Below are 23,930 nucleotides of genomic sequence, written 5' to 3'. Positions count from 1 at the left end.
GACAGTGCTGGCAGTATGTTGTGCCCACCACAGAAGCAAGCCTTGATTGATGTAATTTTGAATGCATTCCAGCTCAGCTGTATGGCTGAAGAGTTAAATGTTGGTGTTTCAAGCAAAAGTGACAGGCTTTTTTTCTTGGAACTTCACCTTAGCAGAGGGTTGTTCCTATGATAAGATTGTCTGGTGGAAATATCTTCCCAGAGAAAATCTCAGGGGTAAAATTGTGTTATAATGTGGGGCTGAAGCACATTAAATAACTATGTGGAAGTTAATGTTATATTGTGCTAAGCAAATTGCCACTGTCATGCGTTTTTGGCTGGCTGAATTATTTGTCTTTCAAGTTAAATGACTTACAAATTGTGGATTAGGTGCTTGAAAGGGAACGCTCTCATCCAGCCGGCAGTGCCTGTTCTGTGGTGTTGTGCTGGCGTGGGCTGGCTGACTCTACCCTCAGCTAATGTGTTGCCTTTCCATGGCCTTGATAAATGTGTGCAGATGCCTGTTGTAGGCAAACAACAGCTTTACAATGGGTTTGCTCAGGCAAAGTGGTTCAGGGAGCGGTGGGAAGCAGGCGATGCTGCCAAGGCAGTGAAAACAGCTTTTCAGAGAGAGTGTGTTGCTGGAAGGGGAAGGCAAGTGAGTGTGTGGGAAAGGGTGTCAGTGCTTCACTGGAAATTTCTTTAGTATCTCCTGACTTGTTTGTGGTTCCCTTTGTTAATTCAGGGTTGCAGGCAAAGAGAAGGAAATTGCCAGTCTGCAAAGCGAGCTCGCCTCTCAGAGAAATGCTTTTGAGCAGCAGAGGAAAAAGAACAACGTAAGGAAATTCTTCCCCCACCACCCCAGAAAACCCCCCAAAACAACCAAACCTGTGTTCCCAGCATTTCCTGAGGCCTGGGGCATTTTGCAGAGTCAGAGTGTGTTTCTGACAGCTGTCTGCTGTATTGTGTCCCTGGGCACTCCTTTCCTCTTGGGAGTGACTCAGCACACCTGAGTTCACTGCTCAGAGTCGTGTCAGCTCCTGGACAATTTGTTGATTGCATGAGAGGAAGGAGACTTGCTAGGGGACACATCCCACAGCAAGTTCTTGGATTTGGATTCAAATCTGGTTTACCCTGTTCAGAAACAAGTCCTTTGCCAAGGGGAGGGAGGGTGGGAGGAGGAAAGGTGCTGTGCTCTGACAGAGTTCTGGTCCTTGTGTGTGGACATGGGAGGAGGATCTGGCTCTTCCCATTCCTAAGAGTCACTAATCCTGATCTTCCAAAAGAAGTGAAGGACTGAGCCTTCCTTCACAACAGCTGCTGATGGTGCAGTCTGGGTTGTTTGTGGATGGAATTAAAGATTGTATCTTCCATCACAGAGCTGTGGAGTTACTTCCTTGTAATGCATTACCTGTGCAGGGCAGGAGAGTGTTATCTTTTAAGTTATATGGAAGAAAGGTAAAATACAGGGTGTTTATCTCACCTGTCTCTCCTTGATACCCTGTAAAATCCAATGAATAAGCTTTATTTATTAAAGCAATAAGCTTTATTTCTTAATAATTGGACAATCGAAGGAAAATGCACAAGAAAAATATTGAGAACTTGAACTTCCGAGCAAGGAGTGCTGCTTAAGAGCTGAAATAAAGTAGAGAGGAAGTGGCTGAGTAGTCTCAGAAGACAGATGAGCTGGAAAGGCAGAACAGAAGGTCTGTTTCCTGGGGATTCACAAGGTCTAAATACCCTTTGTGCTGCAGGCAGAAGTCTGGCTGCTGCTAAAGGCAGAACAGGCCTGTAGGTCTTTTTCTCAGTTTTAGCCAATATTGTGTTTATAGCCTGTGAACAGCCCTTAGGATTGTGGGCAAATAGAAGTGGTAGAGTAAAACTAGTGCAGGTGCTTGCTAGGGTTTTGATGAATTTAAAATACAACCTTTCCAAAGTAGCCCTTTGCTAAAGGAGATTTGCTCTGAGGGTTGGAAAAAATTAAATCTAAATCCCAATCACTGTAATTGCCTCGCTGCAAGCCCCCACCATCCTTCCTAGAGAAGAGCTGTGAGGCTGCTCTTAGAAGAGCTCTCAGCCTCTCACTGAGTTGTATTGACGTCTTGTGGAGTACACGTTTGATGACCTCGCCAAGAAAGACACAGGAGCACCGTGGCCTTCCCACGTGGATCGGGGTTGTGCTCACCACTGCTGAAATCCCAAAGCCTCCCAGGTGGGCTGGTGAGCACCAAACCAGCTTTCTTTGGGTGCAGTGGAGAGAGCTGTGAACCCTGAGGTTTGTGTTCCTGAAATCAGCCCTGGTGCAGCAGCAGGTTTGGGCTGAGGTCTGGTTGCAGGATCAGGGGTGTAAATGCACACACCTCCGTGTCTCCTGGGTCTGTGCTGGGTTCTGCACTGCGACATGCCTAACACTCTGTTGTGTAATCTGTGGTTTGGTGTCTGTGTTCCTCACTACTTTTGAAAACTTCCCTCTTTTCTTCTTCCAAGTGCAGTCAAAGTGTGGGGTCGCTGTAGTGGTAACGCTCTGCAGTAACACTTGTATCAGTTTTGGACACAGGGGCAGGTTGGGCAGAAATTGGCATTTTTTCCCCTCACTTTTCATTCAGACTCTTTGAACATCACACTTGTTTTTGCTAGTGTATGTCATACTCCTCAGCAAAATCACCTTGCAGTAACCAGCATTTAAATGCAAATGGCGGAATGTAATGCGAAATATTTCTCTGAAGTAAAAGCGAAAACAGTTTGAATATTGGCTGAACTGAAATCATTCTTTCTAAAAATGATTAGGACCTTCGGGAGAAAAACTGGGAAGCAATGGAAGCATTGGCATCAACTGAAAAATTGCTGCAGGACAAAGTGAACAAGACTGCCAAGGTTGTAATGTTGACTGCTAGAAATGATGCGTTAAGCTAGAAGCAGATCTGCAGCTGGTTTTTTAAGTGAAATGGAGGCATTTAACTTTTACTGCAGTTTAAGTATAATCTCTTCTGAGTGATCATTCATATACTTTCACCTCTGCTTCTTCCTGTTGTCTTTAGGTTGTGTTTTTTTTTTTTTTCATCGTTAGTTTGTGGGCATGCTGACCTTTGATTTCTGTTTGCATAATTGTTAGAGCTGTCGTGAAGTGTTTTTGGTTTGTGGGGAGCTCCAGAATAAAAGCTGTGCTGGTGAGCAACCTGCTTTCTTCTACTGGGCTTTGGCTGTGCTTGAACAAATCTGTTGGACCTGGGAAGAACCAGGACTAAATTATTATTTAAAAACCTGGGAGCATCTGAGGAAAACGGTGTGACCACAGCTGTGAATTTCCTCCTTGAAGGCATGTGAAGCTCGACAGGGACCATTGCACCAATGTTCTAAACGATACGGGGTGCGAATTGCTCTGAAAGGAGCTCGTGTTTGCTGTGGGCCTGATTCACTGTTAATTGTCACTGTGCAGGACTCAAAAAAAGGCATCTGACTAACTTTAAGAACACCAGTCAGGCAGCCAGAAGCAGAGGAGCTCTGGTTTGGGGCTGTGTGTCTGCATTGTGGAGCCATCTCCACTCTGTGCTGGCCCCGTGCTGGGAGGAGCCTGTACCTGCTTTTGCTGTGTGCTAACGCTTGCCTGCTTTCTCTTGCAGCTGGAAAACTTCAGCAGCCTTTTGCCACTTCATGGTGGCTCCTAAATTGTTGCCAACTAACACACTTAGCACAGCCTCACCACCTAATGTCTCCTGTCCGTTTCTGTCTCTGAATCTCAACCTGCTCATGCCACCGATCCCTTGCAGCACAGGAACTCAGAGCAGCCAGGCAGTAGCACTGATGTCAGAGGGAAAAACAATCCTGAATATCAGTGAAGGGTTTTGGCTGAAAGCTGCCTTTCTGAGCAGTATTTCAGGCTTTCTACATTTTAAGTGGGAGCCTGAGCGTTGTATGGCTAAACGAAACCAATCTGCCACAAGCACAGCAAGCACGTGTCCTATGGCTGCTCTGCTTTTAATGTTAAATACAGGGAGGGATAGATCTGTAGTGCCTGTCTGTGGCTCTGGGTATTTATATTTGAAAAGCATTAACAAAGAAAAGTTGGAGATTGTCACACAGCTCTAATAATTATCTCCCTTTGCATCCAGGGTTGGGAAAAGAGGATGTAAGGGGCTTCCTCTTAAGTATTTAAAAGTAATGTTTAAAGTCTTACTTTCTTGGCCTGGTTCAAATGTGCATTAACACAAAGTTTCCTTTTGACTTTAATTCTCTATTTTTGATGTGATGGCGTTAACTTACGGTGATTTTTTTCACACCTAAAATTAATTTAAAAGTACGGATTAAAAAAAAAAAAAGATTGACCAAACTATTTGATTTTGAGCTCACTTAACTTGGGTGGCAGGGCTGGTGTGATCTGTGGATGCAGTTACTCAGCACAGTGCAGCTTGTGTTGTGGACAAGTGAATGATGGTGTAATTTCTGTACAAACAGGCCGGATTGGAGGAGAACTTCAGAAAATAAAAGCTTAAGCGAGAACAAATGCAAAGGCCAAATTCTGAAGCAATTCAGTGCCCATTTTTGAAGCAATTTACTGGCAATTTTAGAGAGTGTAGCGCCTTTCTCACTTAGAAAAAGACTTTCTGGGTTAAGTAAATTGCTGTAGGCATAGGAGAGGCTGTTGCCAGGTCGGTGAATGTGGTGCCCAGTCTCACCTGTGCCCTCCTCTTGGTTTAGGAGAAGCAGCAGCATTTGGAAGCTGCCGAGGTGGAGACGCGCCAGCTCCTCCAGAAGCTCTTCCCCAAAGTCTCTCTTCCTTCCAACATGGTAAGAGAAGTGGCTCTTCTTAATCTCCTTCTGGAAGCCAGGGAGCTCTGGTCCTGCTGTGCTGGGCAGTCCTGGAGTGTTTCCTCAGAGTGCCCTCTATCCCAAGGTTTTTGCAGTGGGATGAGAGTGTCTCTTGCTGGTGATACCTGTACTTGCACAGGGAAGCAAAGCTGCAGTTGGTTGCTTCAAGAAGTGTTAAAACAACGACAAAAAAGTTACTATCTTGTGTGTTTTATGCCCCAACATTTACCTGTCTGTATTATCTTGTGTTTCACTGAGACAGTAAATTGTCAGGGGTGGATAATGCCTGCTGTGTTTGCTCACTGTCTGGCGTGATGGGGATCTGTATATTCCCAACCTTTCCAGAGGAGCTGCAGTGCCTCAGTGACAGTTAATACAATTTAGGAGGATTTATTTTGTCCCCAGGCACCAATTTTCAGTTTTATATTCTTAGTGGCTCTCAGTGGTTTGCAGGGAAAATGCCCTGGGTTTGTGAAGTTCAGATGGGATGAATAACATCAAGTGAGTCTGGAAGAATGGGTGCATTTCATTTATAACCTCTAGAGGTTTTGAATATTCATATTTAAAATTGTTCCCAAATGTGCTAAAGTAAGTGTCCTGATGAACCAGTCTTTAAAAAGACTTTCTTTAAGGTTATAAAATAACCTTCTGAGAGCCATGCAGTAAGTGTCTGCTTGAACTGCTCAGGGATTTCAGGAGAGGTTCCCTTGAATCTTTAAATGCTTATGCAGAGAGCCCTGACACTTGCAGGGAGTCCTCTGTCACCCAGCTGTATTTCAGCTCATCCAGGCCCCCCTGAACTGTGTGTGTGTCTCATCACCTCGTGCTCCTGGGTTGCTGCCAGCTGTGTGTGGCACTGGCTGAACAACAACCATGGGGCTGTGTGTGAGCTCCAGGGACTTGGGGCACTGCAACACTGCTCCCTCAGCCTGCAGTGGGGAGGCAGATGTCCTGAGGAGAGTTCTCCTGAGGTTATTCTCAGCTTTAACTGATTGACTTCCCAACAGAGCCACAGTGAATGGATATGTGGGTTTGAAAAGATGGCTAAAGAATACTTGAGAGAGGCTTCAGGATCTGAAGATGTCAAGGTAGGCACGAAAGATGGATAACTGGTGTGTGGCATAATGTATTTCTCCAGTATAAATCTTACAAATTGTGCTGTGGGTTGGGAAGTTCAGGTTCTCAGACAAGTCACAAGAAAGTTGTTTTATATAATTCTAGAATGGTTTGAGTTAAAGATCAGCCAGTTCCAACCCCCCTGCCTTGGCCAGGGATGCCCCTCACTGGACCAGGTTGTTCCAAGCCTCATTCTGCCTGGTGCTGAACACTTCCAGAGATGGGTCAGCCACAGCTTCTCTGGGCAACCTGCTATTTAGATAATTACAGAAATTTATTTGCATCTTTGATAAGTACCTTGTGGAATTGTGACTTCATAAAATTGAAAATCCCTGTTCTCTTTTTTTAAGTAATGGGGATTTTTTTCAGTAACTCAGAGTTTGTGATTGGGAGTTGCAGGTGAACACTGCAATTGCTGTTGTCTTTTCGTGTGTTGGAAAGACAGACCTGCCCAAGAGTGATACCAGCTTGTTGAAATAAGATGAATAGAACTGAAATCCATCCACTGAGATATGACTCTTGTGATCCCTTTCCTCCTTTGCCAGGCTATGGAGCAGAAGTTGAAGGAGGCTGAGGAAATGCACATCCTGTTGCAGCTGGAGTGTGAGAAATACAAATCTGTTCTGGCAGAGACAGTAAGTGGGATGCCTGGTCACTTCTGTGATGTTCCAGCTGCCTTTCTTCTGCTCTGAGCTTTCAAATCCCTCTCTCTTCTTAGGAAGGGATTTTACAAAGGCTACAGAGGAGTGTGGAAGAGGAAGAAAGCAAATGGAAGATAAAAGTTGAAGAATCACAGAAGGAACTTAAACAGGTATTTCTGAAGCTGTTTTTTTTTTTTTTTTTCAGCAGCCAGGCAGGTTCTGCTTGAAGTCACAGAGAGTGTCTGAGCTCTGTGAAAGCAGGTGTGGAACAGCCCTGGCTGTCTGGTTTGATGTGTGCATGACCAGGGGGTGAAAAAGGTGAAGCCTGCAACAAGTATAATAGGAATGATTCCTCTTATCAGTGATATTTTGGTGCTCTGACACTTTAACTTCATGTAAAGGCTGGTTTTTAATTTTTAAAGGAACGTATTTCTATTAAAGAAGCTGAAAAATGGAGGATTTGTTGATATCTTTGGTTTTGTGTAGCTGTTTCTATTGCCATCTTTACAGAAGGAAGAAAAATAAGCAGCACAGGTGGAAGGTGTTTGACCATTATGATAAATCTGTGTCACAGTCACAGAATCACAGTGATTTGGGTTGGAAGGAACCTTAAAGATCATCCAGTTCCAACCCCCTGCCATGGGCAGGGACACCTTCCACTATCCCAGGTTGCTCCAAACCCTGTCCAGCCTGGCCTGGGACAATTCCAGGGATCCAGGGGAGTCCTTTGCAGGTGTTGCAGGAAGCAGCCAAGCAGTAACATTAATGCTGATGGGATAGGAAGCCAAAGATTGAGGAATGTACAAGTGTCCCATTAATGTGTCCAGGAATATATATTTTTCTAATCCTGGTAACTTATTTTTATTGAGCACATGGGTTTTTTTCCAAGTATATTTGTGAGCAGATATGGACTCTTTGTGCTAAAATTGAAGTATCATAGAATCATAACAGTTTTTTGGAAGCTGTTAATGTACTGCTCAATCCATTATGGTCAACTAATTACACTTGAAACTGCCTGCAGAGCTTTCCTTTTAGGAAGGCTCTGTTGATAGCAGAAGTGGGAAGAAAAACTGCTTTTATGTTTTTTTTCTAATCTAGAACTAAAGTAGGTCAGACTGCTTTTTTGAAAAGTAATTTCTAAAGTATCTCTGCTTAGTAAATTTGAGTGCCACTGTGTGGACCTGGCAGCAAACAGATAATTTATAAACATCTTGTTTGAGGGGCTTATAAAGGCTGTCAGATCTTGAACTATAGATGTGCTGCCATCTGCTGCACTTCCACAGCCCCAAATAAAGCTAAAAATGCTGGGTTTGGGTACGTGGATGGTGACTATTCCCTGTCTGGGAAGGATATTTTCCTTGCCATGGCTAATGGACAACAGGATTAGTGCTTATATTCCAAATCTTTCAGGCACGTGGGCTCTAAATATGTCAAATAACCTGGGCTGGGAATAGGTAGGAATGGTGTAGACTCAGTATATTGAATTAATTGAGTGAACATCTTATTTTATTCAGCCACTCTTGATTTCATCCTTAATATTCTTAGATTGTTTTCTAGAATCTTGTGTATTTATGCAGAGTTTGTCTTAGACCAACCCAACTAAATATCTTTATTTTCCTCCCAAACTGCAGATGCGTTCCGTGGTCACTTCTTTGCAGCACGAGGTGGAGAGGTTAAAGGAAGAAAACAAAGAAGTTGAAACTGTACGTGCAGGTGGTTTTTTCCTTTTGTCTTTGAAGTTTTATGTTGTTTAAGCGTGATTTAGGCTTGTGCTGTAAATCTGAACTTCTCAGGCTTCTCTCCTGCCAGTGGCACAGCCTGTGCTGCAGTTTAACCTGAGCAGTGTTTTTAAAAAGCAGAGAAGCTGGAAAGTTGTTCTGATTTTTACTTCTGTGCTCACCCACTGGGGCTCTTTCTTGTGAGACTGAGCAGTTTGCTGCTTGTTGACAATCATGGGCTTGATTCTTTCTCTTTTTATCTTATTTTTGAAGTTGAAATCTGCACTGTGCAATCACTGGGTTTGAAATGCTCTCGAAACATCATGGAATATTTGATAGAAATTTACAGCTAATTATAAATCAAGCAAATGATACTGCAAGAAAGCACTGAAAACATCTGTTTTAACTCTGTTTTTCTGTTCCTAGCTTAAAAAAGAGAGAGAACATTTGGAAAGTGAACTAGAAAAGGCAGAAATAGAACGATCTACTTATGTTTCAGAAGTCAGAGAGGTAAACATAATTGTCCAAGCTGTTCTTTTTTTTTTTATTATTTTGGTTACCAGTTGGCTGGCAAACTAACCTAGTGCTTAGCCCCTGTGGCTGAGGAGTTTGTATGCTTGTGACCTTAGGGTAGAGCAGCACACAAATAACTGAGCAGAAGAGAACGGGCATCCTAAGGAGACAAATCCTAAAACTCTAAACTTCATTTCAGCTCAAAGATCTCTTGACTGAATTGCAGAAAAAACTTGATGATTCATATTCTGAAGCAGTAAGACAGAATGAAGAGTTAAATTTGGTAAGAAGCTTGTTCTCCGTTGGGCACAAACGAGGCTCCCAGCATACGTATGAAGCGGAGACTTATTTCAAATCCTGTCTGTTCTGCTAACCTCTTCAGCTTGATATTTTTGTCCATCGAAATCATTTATGTAGTCTGACTTTTACAATTTGTCTCTTTTCTCTGCTCCTAACAATAGCATGTCTGGTTCTTAAGACTTTTTCCCGAAGTCTGTAAGATTTTCATTCCTGAAACTTCTTGAGAAGATTTGCAGTGTAGGCATATGCAGCAGCAAATGTCATGTCCTTGGAGCAACAGAAGTGGTGCTCTCATTGGTTTAACTGGAGGATTATTTTCTGGTGGGATTTTTTTTTTTTCCCCAAAGCTTTTGAGGTGCTCTGACTGTGCAGAGCCTTTTGCATCCTGCTCTGTATGTACTAAAATTGGCCAGACCCAAAGTTAGATTAATTCAGAGTATTCAGCCATTCAGCTGCTGACACCCTGCTGTGGCTGAATGGCTGTGCTGGCTTGGTGCTTGCATGTGTTACAGCGTGTTTGGCTAGAAATGCTTCCAGCCAATAATGCTCCTATAGCTGCTTTCTCAAGAAGGACTTGGATTAACAGGATAGACCTAAGGATGCATGGTTTTCCATTTTGAGCCCTTTCCCTTCTCACTTGTTTCGGTGACCTGTTTTTTAAGGCTGCAGGAGCAGTCAGAGCCTTCCTCTGCTTGTGTTTGGCCAGTGCTTTCCTGCTTTTGAGCCAGAATTGGGGAAGGTTGTCACTGTCACCATGTCTTTGGGATGATGGGACAACCAGGCTACTGCCACTGATGTAACTGGGTTGAAATAGTTGATTTAGAAAAATAACTACCACCACAGTAGCAATCTGCTTAAGTTAATAGTACACTTGGCTCAGCAAGCAGAGCCTCTCATTCTGAAAGCAAGGGAAATGGGAATTGAATGCATACCTTGGAGTTAATCAGTAAACGCCAACCTCTTTGAATATAAGAGGCAACAATTTATTATGTCTGTGCACAACAAAAGCTTAAAAAGCTGAGCTCCCTGCTAGGGCAGCTTGAGTGCAATCTGATGGTGCTGTGCTGCTGGGAGTGTGAGGATGTGTTAAATGACCACCCCCATGCAGCTGGCTCAGGAGTGCTGTCCTGAGTGTGTGAGAGTGGCTTTTGCAGGAGGCTGGGGAATAGAAATTACAGTATTTCATAATGGGTTGCCCACTATTTACAAGGTAAGCAAGGAGAAGCTGAAACTGCAGAGGAGCTTCCCCAAAATGTATAAACCCAGCATTCACCAGTCCAGGTGCTCCAAAGGGGGAAGCCTCCCGAGGGTGAGACAAACACAATGTGTAGGTTTGGAGTCGGTGAGAATTCAGGGCTCTGGGTAGTCCATTGTTCCCTCCTTTAATCTCCTGCTGGCTCCCAGGAAGATTGACAGCAGGAATAGTGAACATTAGCACAGCACACTTCAGAGGCACAAATCCAACAAAATTGGCACTTGAGCTCCTTGTTAGCACTTCTGTTTGAGGCTCAAGCCTCAAGTGCTGTGGCTGGTTCTGTGTGCTGTGTTGAAGAGCAATCAAAATATCCTTTAAAAAACTGTGTAGCCTTTGGAAGGCTGCAGTTTAAGTACTGACTGCAGCCAGTATGAAGTATTCATCCCTCTTGACTGAAATAGTTTCACTTTTTTGGATTGAATCTAAACACAATCGACAGCTTAATATCCCCCTGTCAGTGATTCATGCCTTGATGTGACACTAACAGACTGGTTAAGTCAACATAGTTGTAGTAAGTGGTGCTTTATTAAGATGACAAATAGAGCTTTTTAGTTTATTCAGCAGTAGAGAGACTGTTTAGCCTGCACTAGGAAGATGACAATCTTCATTTTTGCATATTTGCTGTGAGTTAAGTTGGAGTCTGGGCTGACTCCTGTGATAAGGTGCTGGAGAGGCTGATGCACTGTCAGTATTGCTGATGCTCCTCCTGGAATGGAGTTGAAAAGCTGAAACCACTTGTAAGGAAGCCAATGCCAACCATGTTTTGTCTTCTGTAGTTTCCACTCTTTACCTTTATCTTTACAGATGGAGTCTCTCTTTCTTGACTGTCCCTGTAAACCTCATCATACATGTTGCCTAATCCAGTGTGTGCAGTAATTGTTAGTAAATCTTCCTCCCTTCGCAGTCCATGTGCACTGGGTTAATCCCTGGGACAGACAGACGAAATCTGTGTGTGTGAGGGAAACTGATGTTCTCTGTTACTGTTTTGCAGCTGAAAACGCAGCTAAATGAAACACTATCAAAACTCAAAGTTGATCAAAACGAGAGAGAAAAGGTAGCTGGTGACTTGCCCAAGGTAAGCAGAGACCCTTAGCAGCTGCATGGATAAATGTTAGCAAAACCCCTCAATGTCTGTAGTTCTGCAGTGCTGGAAATGATGATTTGAACTTGATTTAAACTGCCTGCCTGGTGGGGTGTCTTGCTTCACTGGCTGGTTCCCCAAGTGACTGGGGCTGTAAGACCTCTACCTGCATCATGTCTGCAGAAATGATGAAACTGCAGCTAACAGCTCTGTTTAATTGTCCTTCTTGAAAGGCTCCCTTGTCCATGATAATTTTATGCCAGTGGGAACAAGTGGTGATTTGGGGCTGACAAATAATTCTTTATTTAAAAGAAACCCCAGCCTAACAAAAAGCCCATCCCACAGCCCTCCACCCACACCACAGCATGAGGCTTTTAAATCCAGACTCAAATGGCAGAGGGTTACAAGCTGATTTACAAAGCATCTGCCCTTTTGTGCTTGGTGACATATCCACTATAACCCAGGAGCCTGCAAGTCCTAAAAGTTAGATCTGTGCAGTTGTGATGGGACAAACAGGTGGGTTTCCTGTGCTTTTCCTTGGTGACTGCTCTTACAAGATGGATTGGAGTGGAAAATCTTGAAGCATGAGAGGTCTCAGTGCTGTCTGTCACTGCAGAAGCAAAGCTGTCATGGGAGAATTGATAAATGGAGACAGGAATAGCCTGTGGAGTGGCTGGGCTCTGGCTTCAGACTCTGGAACACCTTGTTCCTTCAGCATAGTAAGCAAATTGGGCTGAGTTCTTACAGGACTGGAGTGGGAAATGCTGTTGGGGGAGCATATCTTGTCCTGGGACAGGGATAGATGATCACAAAAGCACTGCCAGGAGGTGAGAAGCCAAAGGAAACCAGTTACAATAAAGAATTTAAAACATTTTGCTCTGGACAATTACCTTGGATGTTAACATACAAAGCGAGCTGTGCTGATGTCCATGGTTCACAGTACAGGATTTTGGAGACCTGCACTCCTGCTCTTGCAAAACTCACTGCACAATTTTTACCTAATAACTTGATGTGAGACTATTAAAGCTTCCCTGTAGGATTGCTCTCAGATGCAGACAGGCTGACATGCACCATGCTGATTGTGAGGAGACATGTCAGTCTTGGCAAATGGGTTGGTCCCTGGAGCAAATCCGGCATAAAACAGATTTCCTCCTGAACAGTGATTTCCTGTGTCTGTGGTGCTCTCAGGGAGATGGGGCTTTGCTAATTGTTGTGTTTTCCCTGTTTCTTCCTTTTTTTTTTTTTTTTTTAATAACATCTTTCCCTTACAGGCCCAGGAGTCTTTGGCAGCTCTTGAGAGAGAAATTGGGAAGGTTTTAGGGGATGCCAATGTTATTGAAAACAGCGACGTTTGCACAGACTCGGTGAGTGTTTCCATGAGCTCGTGCTCAGGGGCCACACAAATCATGGGCAAAGTGGGAACTTTGGGAAGTGAGGTCCAGCAAAGTGCTGCTGGTGGGTAATTAGGGCTTGATGAAGCTTCCAGTCCTACGGCTTGCCAGGACATGTCAGGGGTTCACTGGGAATTCTGCTGCTGTCTAGATCATGACCTCCTTCCCGTGGCTTGGATTTGCAAGGAGGGAGGGGAGAGATTCTGGGCTTTTGATGGGTTTTTGGTTTGGCTTGGACAAAAGTGGGGAGATCCCCAGACTTGTCCCTTCAAGAAGGGAAAAGGGAAGCTAAAAATAACTCTGCTGATGAGTTAAGTGGGCTGTAAACACTGTTGGGTTGGCCCTTGCTGACATCAGTAATGCCAAAGAAAGGCAGCCTTGTACTACCTATAGCACTCAGGCAGAGATTCTCTTGCCAGAACATGGTTCTTTCTTTTTCTCTGCACCTGTGGCCAAGAGCCAGAATTTGATTTCAGCTGGTTGTGGCTCCTGGGCATTTGTGTTGACCTTGATGTGGTCCAGCAGCAAAAATCTTGCTAAGCTGAGCTTCAGTGAGGCCCAGCCCTGAGCACTGCCTTGTCCTGTGGGTGGGTGACTCTGCAGACTGCTGGTGTTCTGTATCCTCCAGCAATGACATTCCAGTTTTAGGGTCTGGAATTGGGTGGGCAGCTTTTCACACTTGCAGGTGACTCACCTGAGCGTGTGGGTTGCTGTTAGCACAGATGGTTGTGGAGCTGGTACTCAGAGTGTTGCCCTAAAGACACCACCTGCACAGGGGGTTGGGCTGGGGCTTTTTCCATCTCTGGAAAAAAGAGCTTTCACACCAACCCTGGAACAGCTTTCCAGAAGACACTTGGGAAGGGGAAGGCTGAGGCAGATTCTCTCCCATCTCAGTGGTGTCAATGGAGCTCATTTCCCATTTTCTTCTGAGGGACAGAGTGGAAGGAACCGCTGTCCTCTGAGGGGAGAGGAGCACTTGCTGATAGGACAAATAATTTGTATTGACTCCTTTTAGCTGCTCAGCCTCAGTGGCTTCATCAGCTGTGAGAGGAAGCTCGAGGTCCTCTGAGGAGAGCTGTAGAAAAGCTTCTGCAGTCATTAGCAGGAATGAAATGGCTTTTCCAGGCTAATCAGTCTTGGATGCTGATGGACCCTGGGCTCGCCGAGTCTGAGCCAGAGGTGCAGCTGGACCTGTGAGACCTCGGATGTGCCAACCCTGGGAGCTGAATTCCTGGAGGGATGGGAGGGCTGTGTTCCCAGAGGGAGGCCAGGGGTTTATGGTGCCAGCCAGGTGCTGTGTGTCCCTGTCTGCAGCAGGCTGGAGAAAAGCCCCCCTCAAGCCAATGCCCAGCTCTCTCTGCTGTGCCCTCATGGCTTATCCGTGTGGTGCATTGGGCCAGCCATGCCATCAGCCATGGCATTTGTGGCTCTGGTCAGCCCTCCTGAGCTGGGCTGTCATGAGCTGTGCCCTGTGGTGGCCCAAATGTGCTCATTTGGCTTAGTTGCTGTAGCCTAAACTCACGAAACCCCTCTGGCTCTCGTATCGCTCTGCTCTTGCTGCACATCACGGAACCCAGGTTTCTGCCAGAATATCCATGGCTTTATTCTAGAGAGGAGTGTGGAAAAACAGTCCTAATAAACCTGTAATTAAGCCTTCATTAGTAAAAATACATTAATTGTCTAAGCAGCACTCTTGACAGGTAGCCATTGGCAGAGGCTGGAATTAGAACATTATCTTTTCTCCAAGCCTTTTCTGCTGCCGGTTTTTTTTTTTTTTTTTCTTTTTCTGAGGGGAGAAAAAGAAACTATCTCCCCAGAAGCCTAAAAACCCAGCTGAAAATAGCTCTGAGATCAAAAAAGAAAGTCTTCCAGCCACTTCCACCTAGCAACAGTGCCTCTTTTTTTTTTTTAATTTTTTTTTTATGAAGGACCTGAAAACACATGCTTGAAAATGAAACATATTTGTTCCTTCTGGGTGCTGGAACCAACCCACAAAATTGAGAAATGATACTTGCATAAACCCTCAAACACACTCAGAGTGTTTTCTTTAGACTCCTTTTCTTTCTGTTTTAAATAGACCATTTGGGGTTTCTAATCAGCTGCTTTGTCACTTGTGGGACCAGCTGATGACTAAAGGGGGCTTTTTAGTGTGCTTTAAGGGAGTAATTTATATTCAGCAGCTTGCTTAGGCACTGAGCTTATTTTGAGGCTTATGTGAAATCTAATGTGCTTTTCCCCCCAAATCTCAGTGTAGAACACTCCATCACTGGGAACTGGGAATGCCATATGTGTGAAACAGTGGAGGGGAATCTGTCCAGACGGTTCAGCTCCTGTTTTAGCTGCTGGGTCTGAATCTGAAATCACAGGGGCTTCCCCGCTGCCATCCTCTTCCTCTCTTCATCCCCATATCCCAAAGAAGTGGAATCATAGGATCCCAGAATGGTTTGGGTTGGAAGGGACCTTAAAGACCATTCAGTTCCACCCCCTGCTGCAGGTGGGGACACCTTTCACTACCTCAGATTGCTCCAAGCCCCATCCAACCTGGCCTGGGACACTTCCAGGGATCCAGGGACAGCCACAGCTTCTCTGGGCACCCTGTGCCAGGGCCTCACCTCCCTTACAGGGAAGAATTTCTTCTGTATGTCTGACCTAAGTTTCCCCTCTTTTCCCCGAGTCATGGAGAGCACAGGGCTGGGGCTCAGCAGTGGCTGTGTAGGGCAGCTGTACACTCCTGGGTTAGCAGGAGCTGCAGGAGGACTGTGCTGAGCCCAAATCCATCGGGATCTAGTCAGGATTGCCCCCGGGAGGGCTGGGGATGTGTCTATAATTCATGAGCCAACACTGCCTGAGATCAGTGAGGTCACAAAACAGAAGGGAGACGCAGAGGGAGGGAGGAGCTGTTGCCACAGATGGGGGTGGGAGTGGACTGGAGGGCTCCTTCCTTGCTCCTGCTGCGTTCTGTGCTGATGCCCAGGCAGCCTCACTGCTGGTCAGTGCTGGATTAATTCATCTGCTGGGCTGCTAATTGCCTTTGCCTTTCCACTTCCATCAGCCTGTATGAGACTGCTAAGCCAAGTCTCAGCCTTGACAGACCTGATTTTCTACTTTAATAAGGGTAAAACAGGTTAAGGCTACCCTAATACAGATCCCAGTGATTTTTTTACAGTAGGAAAATGTTTACCAGTTGCACAGGAGTAAGAGCTTTGCTGTAGATTGTTTTGTTCTCTTGTCTGAGCCCACAGTCGTTTCTGTAATGGTGCAGGTGCTTGAGTTTGATTTACTGCTCATTCTGCATTTCCTGCCAAATGGGAGCAAGGAAAATGGCCCTCTCTGAACTCCCTTTAATTTCCCTGGAGCTCTGGGGAGAGATTTGCACCCGCATTGTGCATCAGTCTCATTCTGGGGTAACACCAGAGCAGGGCTGATGGATGCTGAGTGCCTGCAAACACCTCTGCACTCCTGTGGAGAATTGGGTACTTCTGCACTGCTGACACCATGGCAGAGTTGCTTATTTTTAGCTGTTAAATTTCAAGGAAAAGCTCTCCTGCAGGTGATCTGCATGTCTGTGTTCTGAGCTGAATGAGGAGCAGTAAGGTGTGTGTTGGATGTGGAGTGCTCTGTGCGTCTCTGGAGGAGTTAATCAATAAAGGTAATAAAACAGGGTTTACACAGCACTGTTAGCCTAGCAAGGCTGGCAAGCAGGGAGGCAGGAGGGGGAGAGTCCATCTTCAGCTGTGACACTTCCTGACTGATAAACTGTTGAATTCCTAGGGGGAAAAAAAAAAAAAAAGGCATTTATTTTTGTTTCAGAACACAAGCTCAGCATTTTCGTTTCAGCACAGGAAACTTCCTAGCTCATGGTAGCTTTCATTTTTCCTTTTCTCCGTGTTGGCTGGTGCTTGGACTGCTTTGTGAAGCCCTCATCCAAGTGCAGGTGTTGCTGGCAAGTGGGAATTTCACAGTGGTTTGGAGCTGAGGGTGAATCCATGGGATAGCTGTGGGTGGGGGAGGGTGTGGTTCTCCAGGCAGCTGTTCCAAATGCTGTTTCACAGCTGGAGCTGCCTTGGGCTCTGGTATCGGGTACTGCTGAGGACACCACCCCACAGATCCTCAGTCACACCCAGTCCTTGGTGGTCCAGGAGTTTTGCTGTTCCAGCTGTGGGGTCAGATGTCATCCCTGTGCACCTCGACCTGTGTTATAAACCCCATCTCTGGGGGTGATTCAGCCAGGCTGGTGGGGAAATAACCTTTGAGGCTAGACCAGCTGTGGACACCAGCACAATTCCTGGAAGCAGGGAGTACTGGAGTCCCAGACAGGGAGGGTAGGAGCTGGATGTGCAGGTGATTCCCTGGAACAGGAAAGGGCTCCTTGACTTTGAACCATGTTCTCCTTAAACATGGCCATAACCCTCTGACTTACAAGAATTGTTCCTATCTGCACCACGAGTTGTAATTTTATACAGAGGATCTAATTCTAGGCTTCCTTGGTAATTAGATTGTAAATGAGTTTTTAATGATTTCCTTTTTTTCCTTCTTCCAGGAATTGAGTGATAAAAGGCGAAATGTGGCAGTGAATCTTACCCAGGATGTGGGTCATCTCAAGAAGCTGCTCGTGTCAATAAGCCAAATGCTGTCAAAGGGATGAGGACACTACAGCCAGGTGGGTGTGACCAGTGCCCCCCCAGTTCAGCTGTTGAGAAGACTACTGGTCTGTGATGGTGGGACTTTGTTCAAATGTAACAACTCTGGTGTCAAAATATGAGACTTTTTAGAATCAGATCACAGAATCAGTGAATTATTAAGGTTGGAAAAGCCTTCTAAGACTGTGAGTCCAGCCATTCCCTCAGCACTGGCAAGGCCAACACTGGCCCATGTCCCAAAGTGCCACATCCACATGGCTTTTGAATCCCTCCAGGGATGGGGACTCCACCACTGCCCTGGGCAGCCTGTTCTGAGCCTGACCCTCACAACACTTTCAGTGAAGAATCTTTTCCTAATACCTGATCTGAATTCCACATGCAAATCATAAAAAGCTTCTGGTAGGCACTGGATTTGTTCCTCTCTGGATGCACATGTCAATCAGCTGAGACTAACCTTGTGCTCCTGCAGCAGTTGCCCCAGGTTTTGTTCTCCCAGAGCCTTTGCTTTTTTTTCCTCCTTGTTTGCTAAGTGAGTAAATTTGTCTGCACTTCCATGCTCTGATTGCTTTGGGATGGAGGATATAAAATAACCCCCTGGGCTCTCACTGAGCTGCCAGCAGTGGCTGGCTGTGAGTGCCTGAAGCACCAGCCTGGCATGAGCTCTTCATCCAGTCACAGACACATGGAGAAGGCTTTTATTTCAGTACACAGCCAGCCTGGAAACCTGGGCCTTTGTGCTGGTAAACTTCTTAAGTGACCCAAAGTTAGCTGAAAGTTGGATGAACTCAAGACACTGAACTTTCTCAGGAAGCTGATGCAGATGTGGGTCTGAATTGGAACAGTTTTGTGTTGGGAGGCAGCAAAGCCTTGACACTGAGCAAGGAGTGTCAGAGCTCCCTTTCATCTGCTGAGGATGGGGACTTGTCTTGCTGCTGATTTAGGTATTTTTTATGCTCCTGCCTTTGTAATGCACAGACAGCAGAGCTGGTAGAGGGCACCTGGCTGTTCAGGTGGGAGGGAGGTGCTGCTGCACCTTGGCCTCTACTCCGGGAGGCTGTTCCTGCTCAGCCTCCACCTCCCAGGCTCGTTCCCCTGGGCTTCCTCGTGGGTTGACACCAAGGAAATGCTGGCGAGGTCCTGGATTTTCCCTTGGAAGCTGCTCCTCTGACCTGGTGATTTGTGTTTCTCTTGCAGAGTGAAGTCACGGGGGAATCGTTCATTTGAGGATAGCAGAAGGCATTGTATCATATTTTGCCAAATTAAAGCCTTATTTATGTTTTCACCCTTTCTACTTCGTCAGAAACACTGAACAGAGTTTTGTCTTTTCTAATCCTTGTTAGACTACTGATTTAAAAAAAACCCCAACTCTGTAGACACCTCCAGAGTTTAGTTTTATAATAAAAACAAACCTGTTTGGATAATTAGACCTTTACATTCCTGGAGAGACAGTAAACACATAATCTTTTATCTTATTTTGCTCAATCAAACTTGTTCGGAAAACTCCAACGTGGTAAAGTCACCAATGGGAAATGACATTTTAATACTGATGTTGTACACTGTTTTACTTAATTACATTTTTGGGATTAGCTGCCTCTGACTTCAACCTCAAGTAAACACTCCTTTTTTTTTTTTTTTTTTTTTTTTTTGGTTGCTAATGTAATCAGTTTTTGTAATGGTGTCAGCAAATAAAGGGATGCTATTATTCAGGGTGTTCCTGGTCTCTTCTTTCAAGTGAATTTGGATGACTCAGGTGAGGTCTCCACCTGTCCCCTCCCCGAAATGAGCATCAGGCTGCACCCACTGTGCTTGTTTTTGGGCAGAGGAGGAGGCACCAGCTTGAAAAGAGGCAAACTCCAGAGCAAGTTGTTGTTTTAAAGAAAAGGTATTAAAGTTTTAAAAAAGACAAGAAATCCCCATCAAACTGCCACGTAAGTTGTGGTTCTGTGTCATGTGTTATCCCTGGGAAAAATCAGGGAGTGCAAGGGGGAGGAACAGCTGGAAATGCTGGATGTGGCAAAGCCAGTGGGGTGCAGAGTCTGTCCATTTGCCCCAGATCCACCTCCTAGATGGGAGTCTGGGGTGGAAGGAGTTCTGGGGAGGGGGTCTGGATGCTCTGTTACCTTGTGCTTTGTTGGGAACAATTGTGGGGAGGATCTTTGATGGGACAGGGATTCTTCTGGGGGTGTGGGGAGATCAGGTGGCCCCTCCTCTGCTTTAGGGTTTTAAGTGTCTTAGAGGAACCCTAAGAGAATCCCTATGGGATTCTTCAGTGGGCAAGGTGAGGGGTGGTTTGGTTCTTGAGAACACTTGAGGACGTGATTACCCAAGGGAAGGCAATAAAACAGGGATCAGTCGTTAATTGGGGGGTTAATTGCAGAGGTGAAACAGATCAGAATGCTCACCCTGAGCTGTTCTCACTCCCCTCTGTGCTGTGTTTTAGTTAATAATTGGCCTTCACCAGACAGGAGGTAAAGAAGCCTCTTCCTTACGTGGCTCCAGTGATCTGGATCATGCTAAATCCTGCTGAGAGCTGTGAAATAGCTCAGAAGAAGGAGAGAAAAACTGGAAAATGTGGTTTCCTCACAAAAGGAGCTACCCCTGGTCTCCAGCTGTGGGCCCCTAAAGTGTCCCATGTGTTCCTTGGAGATTTTATTCCATGGAATGAAAAAGCAAGTGCCACTAGCCTCACTTGTACAGGTGTTTGATACAGAACATAGAAAGACACCCCCTGCAGCTACAGATCCAAGGAGAACCTGAACCCTGGAGGGTCTCCACACTTGCCTAGGTTGGGGTGAGAGGCTGGTCCTTTGGCAGGTGTCTAAACACCTATTTTTGGGGGGTGAGTGGCAGTTTAATGGATCCATGCAGGTTTGACAGGTTTAAAATGATTTAAGAGCATAGCCCAGGAGTTTCAGTGATGGAGGGTTGGGTAGGGTGTGTCCCTGTGGCTCTGATTCTTTCCTGCCCCTCTGGGGGAGTCCCCTTGGCCACCCATGCTCTCTGAAACATTCCAGTGAGAAGTGGGCTCTGCAAGTAAAGCAATGTCTATTTTTTCCTTTAAAAAGTGGTTTCATAAATGCTGGATGTGCCTCATGCAAGGAATAAATGCTTTTGGAAGGGGCAGCAGTGCCTGGCGAGCCTCTGGATGCAGCCTTTGGAGCCTGGCTGTGTCTCCAGGCTCTTGATTTTCTGTGGGTTGAGCTGCAGAGCAGGGGGTGAAGGTGCTGCTGCAGTGCTCAATTGAAAAGGGGAGAGATTTGCAGCATCGTTCCCTTTCTTGGCAGGAACTCTCCCTGGAGAGGGCAGGAGATCTTTTAGTTCTGCAATTTAGGCGCGGGTTTTTATCTTGCTTTAGGGGATGTACAGAGGTGTTAAAGGCAGCTGTGAAAGGATCCCCTGGAAAGGCCAGCTTTAGAGTAAAGCCTGATCCCCTCTCTGACGGGCGAGGAGAGGTCAGGCTGCTTCCCCAGGAGCACTGGGAAGAGGGAAGGATGCTGTTTCATCTCGCTGTCCTCTCCAGCCCTGGATCAAACACCGCTCCTGGCAGCCATCTCCAATTTGGGAAGCTTTGCCTCGCCGGTTTGGTCACTGAGAAATCCCTCCTGCTCGGAGCATCTGCTGGGAGAAAATGGGATGAGAAAGAAAAATCTAGAGAGTGTGGGAAGCTGACTCATCAGTGCAAAGGCAGAGCTGGTGCTTGGCGTGTTCCCAGGGCCGGGAGCCCCCGGATCTCCGCAGAGCTCCAGCCCCGGTGCCCAGCCAGGCCGGGAGCCGCGGCAGGAGAGGCGCAGGATGGTGTCTGCCCGCGCTAGAGGGAGACAATAGCTAATGGATACAGGGATGCTTTTCTTGGAAAAAGCCCAAAGTGGGATGTTCAGATGCTGGCAATGGATTTTTTGGGGTATTTATTTATTTTTTTAGAGGTGATTTGCAGCGGGAGAACCCGCGCCGTGCGATGCGGGGCCGAGCGCTTCCCGTGAGGTGCTGCCTGCCGAGCCTGGCTCCTGTACCAGCCTGGCTGCTCTTGCTTTCAGTTCGTCACCGTCCCTCGAAATGGGGATGGGGAAGTGCAAGGGAAGGCTCTGAGCTGTCTCCCTGGAGTTGTGCTGCCTTTCCTGCGCCCCCCATCACAGCCCTGCCAGCCTTTCCCGGCTGTTCCCGGCGTTCGGGAGCGGCAGGTTGTTTACCCGGGAGCTGCTGCTGGGTTTTCTCAGGCAGTGACTCACTCAGCTATTTATTACTGCGATTAAAAAAAGAAAGCTCGTGCAGCTTTAATTCAACCCCAAATAATTCAGATGATTTTGCCATAAAAGCCCTCTGCAATGACACAGCTGTGTGTTCTCCCCCGGGGGTCCCCGTGTCCCCCCTGCTCCGTGTGTGACCTTGGCTTTCTCCTGCAGCTCTCTCAGGGATGTTTGCAGTTTGGTGCTCACCAAGGTTCTTGCCAGGCTGGTTTTGGCAGGGCTCTGCCTTCCTGGGCAGAGGGGTTGTAGTGGGGGGGCTCTTCTGTGGGTCTTGGTGGAAGCTGAGTGGGAGTTCCTAAGGGAGCATCCAGAAGGTGAAAACCACCATATTTCTGCCAGACTTCAAGGTTAGACATCATCTTCCAGCAAAAACTCTCCTCCATGGGGCCAGACTGTGCTTGTACCCTGGCTGGAGAGGGAAGGTTTTGGGGAGAAACCCTCTGGTGATGCTGTGGGATGTGAAGTCTCCAAAAGCTTTAAAACAAAATGGACACGATTGCTACTTTCCCAGCATTCAGGCTTTCTCTCACATCCAGTTGGAGATTTATCTTGCTCTCACAAATCCCTGTGGATCCCCTGTCAGCTCTGGCTGGGCAGTGGCTGGGGGGGAGTGATGGGCAAGGGGTGCTCCTTGGAGGGAGGTTTAGCCAAATATCTTCATGGAGGGTGTCTTCTGTCCCAGACTCGCTTAAAATAAGGCTGGACTAATTCCTGAAGGCACAGATTCTGCTGAGAGCTCTGCCTGTCACAGGGGCAGGATTAGAGCCCGCGAGTGGCCTCCTCTGGAGCTTTATCTGGATGTTTTCCTCTGTGAGACTGCCAAAGCAAATGGGTCAGTAGAAGTCCTGAGGAGTTTCCTAAGTCTGTATGAATGACCAGAAGTACAGGACAACCCATGGGAATGCCAAGACTTGCTCAGGTGTTCCCTGGGGGAGGTTTCCTGTGGTGTGTCCCCTTCCAAACCCCACCTCTCCTTGTGCTGTGACACCGGGATGTACAAAATGTTTCCTTTCTGTTTGAATTTCTGTGTTTCTATTTTTCCAAGCCCAAATGTGGGAGGGTGCTGAGGTGGCTGCTGGAAGTGCCCCTGTTCTGATGTCCCCTGGGCTCAGGATGGGTGCAAGTTTTGCTCTCAGCTCGTGCATCCACAGCACAACCCGCACGTGGCTCCTTGGTGGCTGTTTGCAGCTTCCTGCAGGGATGCTTCTATTTTTGGAGTGGTTGCACCTAAAAATACATCTTCAGGCTCCTGGGGAAGCTGGCTCTGCATCATTGAGGAGCTAATTAAACTGGAGGAAACGCAGGCCCTCGAGCAGGGTTTATTCCACACTGCTGAAAACGTTGTGGGTTTGTTTTTTCCCCATTTTTGCAGCGATCCATGTTCCTCTTGCACTGCATGGGCAAGGTCCAGAGGTTTATCCTTCCTCTGTGGGAAGGGCAGGTTTGCACCTGGGTATTTGGGCATTCATGTGGTATTTTTTTGTGCAGCTGTGACCCCCCAGACCCTGAACTTCATTCTCAGCCCCACTGTGACCATCACAGGATCCCCTGAGCAGCCCCTCAAAGGAGAAGGGATGGGGGCCTGGAAAACAGCTTTAAATTTCATCCTTTTAATTTCTGAGTATCTGGGGTTAATATCCAGCTCAGATGAGTTGAGGGGTCCCAGTGGGCTTTGAGCCTCCAGCTTGGCCATCAGCAATTCTTTATATCAACAAAACCACCATCAAATGTGGCCGTGGGCCCTGTTTGTGCCACTGTGGGACCCTAAGCCACAAGAGGAGGAAGACCCTGAAGGTTCATGACCCTTGTGATGTTCTCACAGGACCTATTTGGGTAAAGTTCCCCTCACCACCTCAACCAGGCTTGAAGCACAGAAAAGAAAGACCCCCAAGACCATTTCAAAGCTCATATTCAGAGCCAGAGTGTTCCTGCAGCGCATCAGTGCTGCCCAGGGCCGTCCTGGAAGAACCTGATCTCTTGCCTAAGCAAATGGGCTCATCCTAACCCAACCCTATGGAAAACAACCTGAGCTGCACCAGGCTTAGATATAATTCTTTAAAATCAATAAATATTTCAGGAGCAGAGGGAGCTGGTCTCTATCAGCAGTGCTGGTCCTGGCTGGTCATTATTAATTCAATGGATGCAGTTGTAAATTGGCTGAGGAAGCACAACAGCTGTAATTTTAAGTGCTGCTTGCCCCCACATAGCTGAGATAATTTGCTGGATCTTCAGTGACTCAGAATGGGG

At 46.5% G+C, this 23,930-nt stretch overlaps 1 protein-coding gene across 9 annotated transcripts in view; it reads left to right on the top strand.

Annotated features, from left to right (window-relative positions):
• KTN1 (kinectin 1) overlaps positions 1-19,116 on the top strand; it is a 75,172-nt gene extending 56,056 nt beyond the window's left edge. For 6 of the 9 annotated variants that reach the window (XM_082283504.1, XM_082283506.1, XM_082283505.1 and 3 more), the window contains 13 exons: positions 724-814; positions 2,766-2,852; positions 4,674-4,763; positions 5,792-5,872; positions 6,446-6,535; positions 6,619-6,711; positions 8,173-8,244; positions 8,686-8,769; positions 8,972-9,055; positions 11,319-11,402; positions 12,680-12,772; positions 17,340-17,459; positions 18,634-19,116. In XM_082283504.1, the coding sequence (XP_082139630.1) occupies positions 724-814; positions 2,766-2,852; positions 4,674-4,763; positions 5,792-5,872; positions 6,446-6,535; positions 6,619-6,711; positions 8,173-8,244; positions 8,686-8,769; positions 8,972-9,055; positions 11,319-11,402; positions 12,680-12,772; positions 17,340-17,444 (1,054 nt within the window). In that variant the 3' untranslated portion in view covers positions 17,445-17,459; positions 18,634-19,116. The remainder of the gene's footprint in view (positions 1-723; positions 815-2,765; positions 2,853-4,673; positions 4,764-5,791; positions 5,873-6,445; positions 6,536-6,618; positions 6,712-8,172; positions 8,245-8,685; positions 8,770-8,971; positions 9,056-11,318; positions 11,403-12,679; positions 12,773-17,339; positions 17,460-18,633) is intronic. The other 3 variants (XM_082283509.1, XM_082283507.1, XM_082283508.1) reach the window with 2 other exon arrangements.
• The last annotated feature ends 4,814 nt before the right edge of the window (positions 19,117-23,930 follow it).

The sequence above is a fragment of the Coloeus monedula genome (assembly GCF_965178545.1).
Source record: "Coloeus monedula genome assembly, chromosome: 6".
NCBI lineage: Eukaryota > Metazoa > Chordata > Aves > Passeriformes > Corvidae > Coloeus > Coloeus monedula.
Note: the sequence above shows the minus strand (reverse complement) of the source record. Positions and strands in the feature narration are given on the sequence as shown.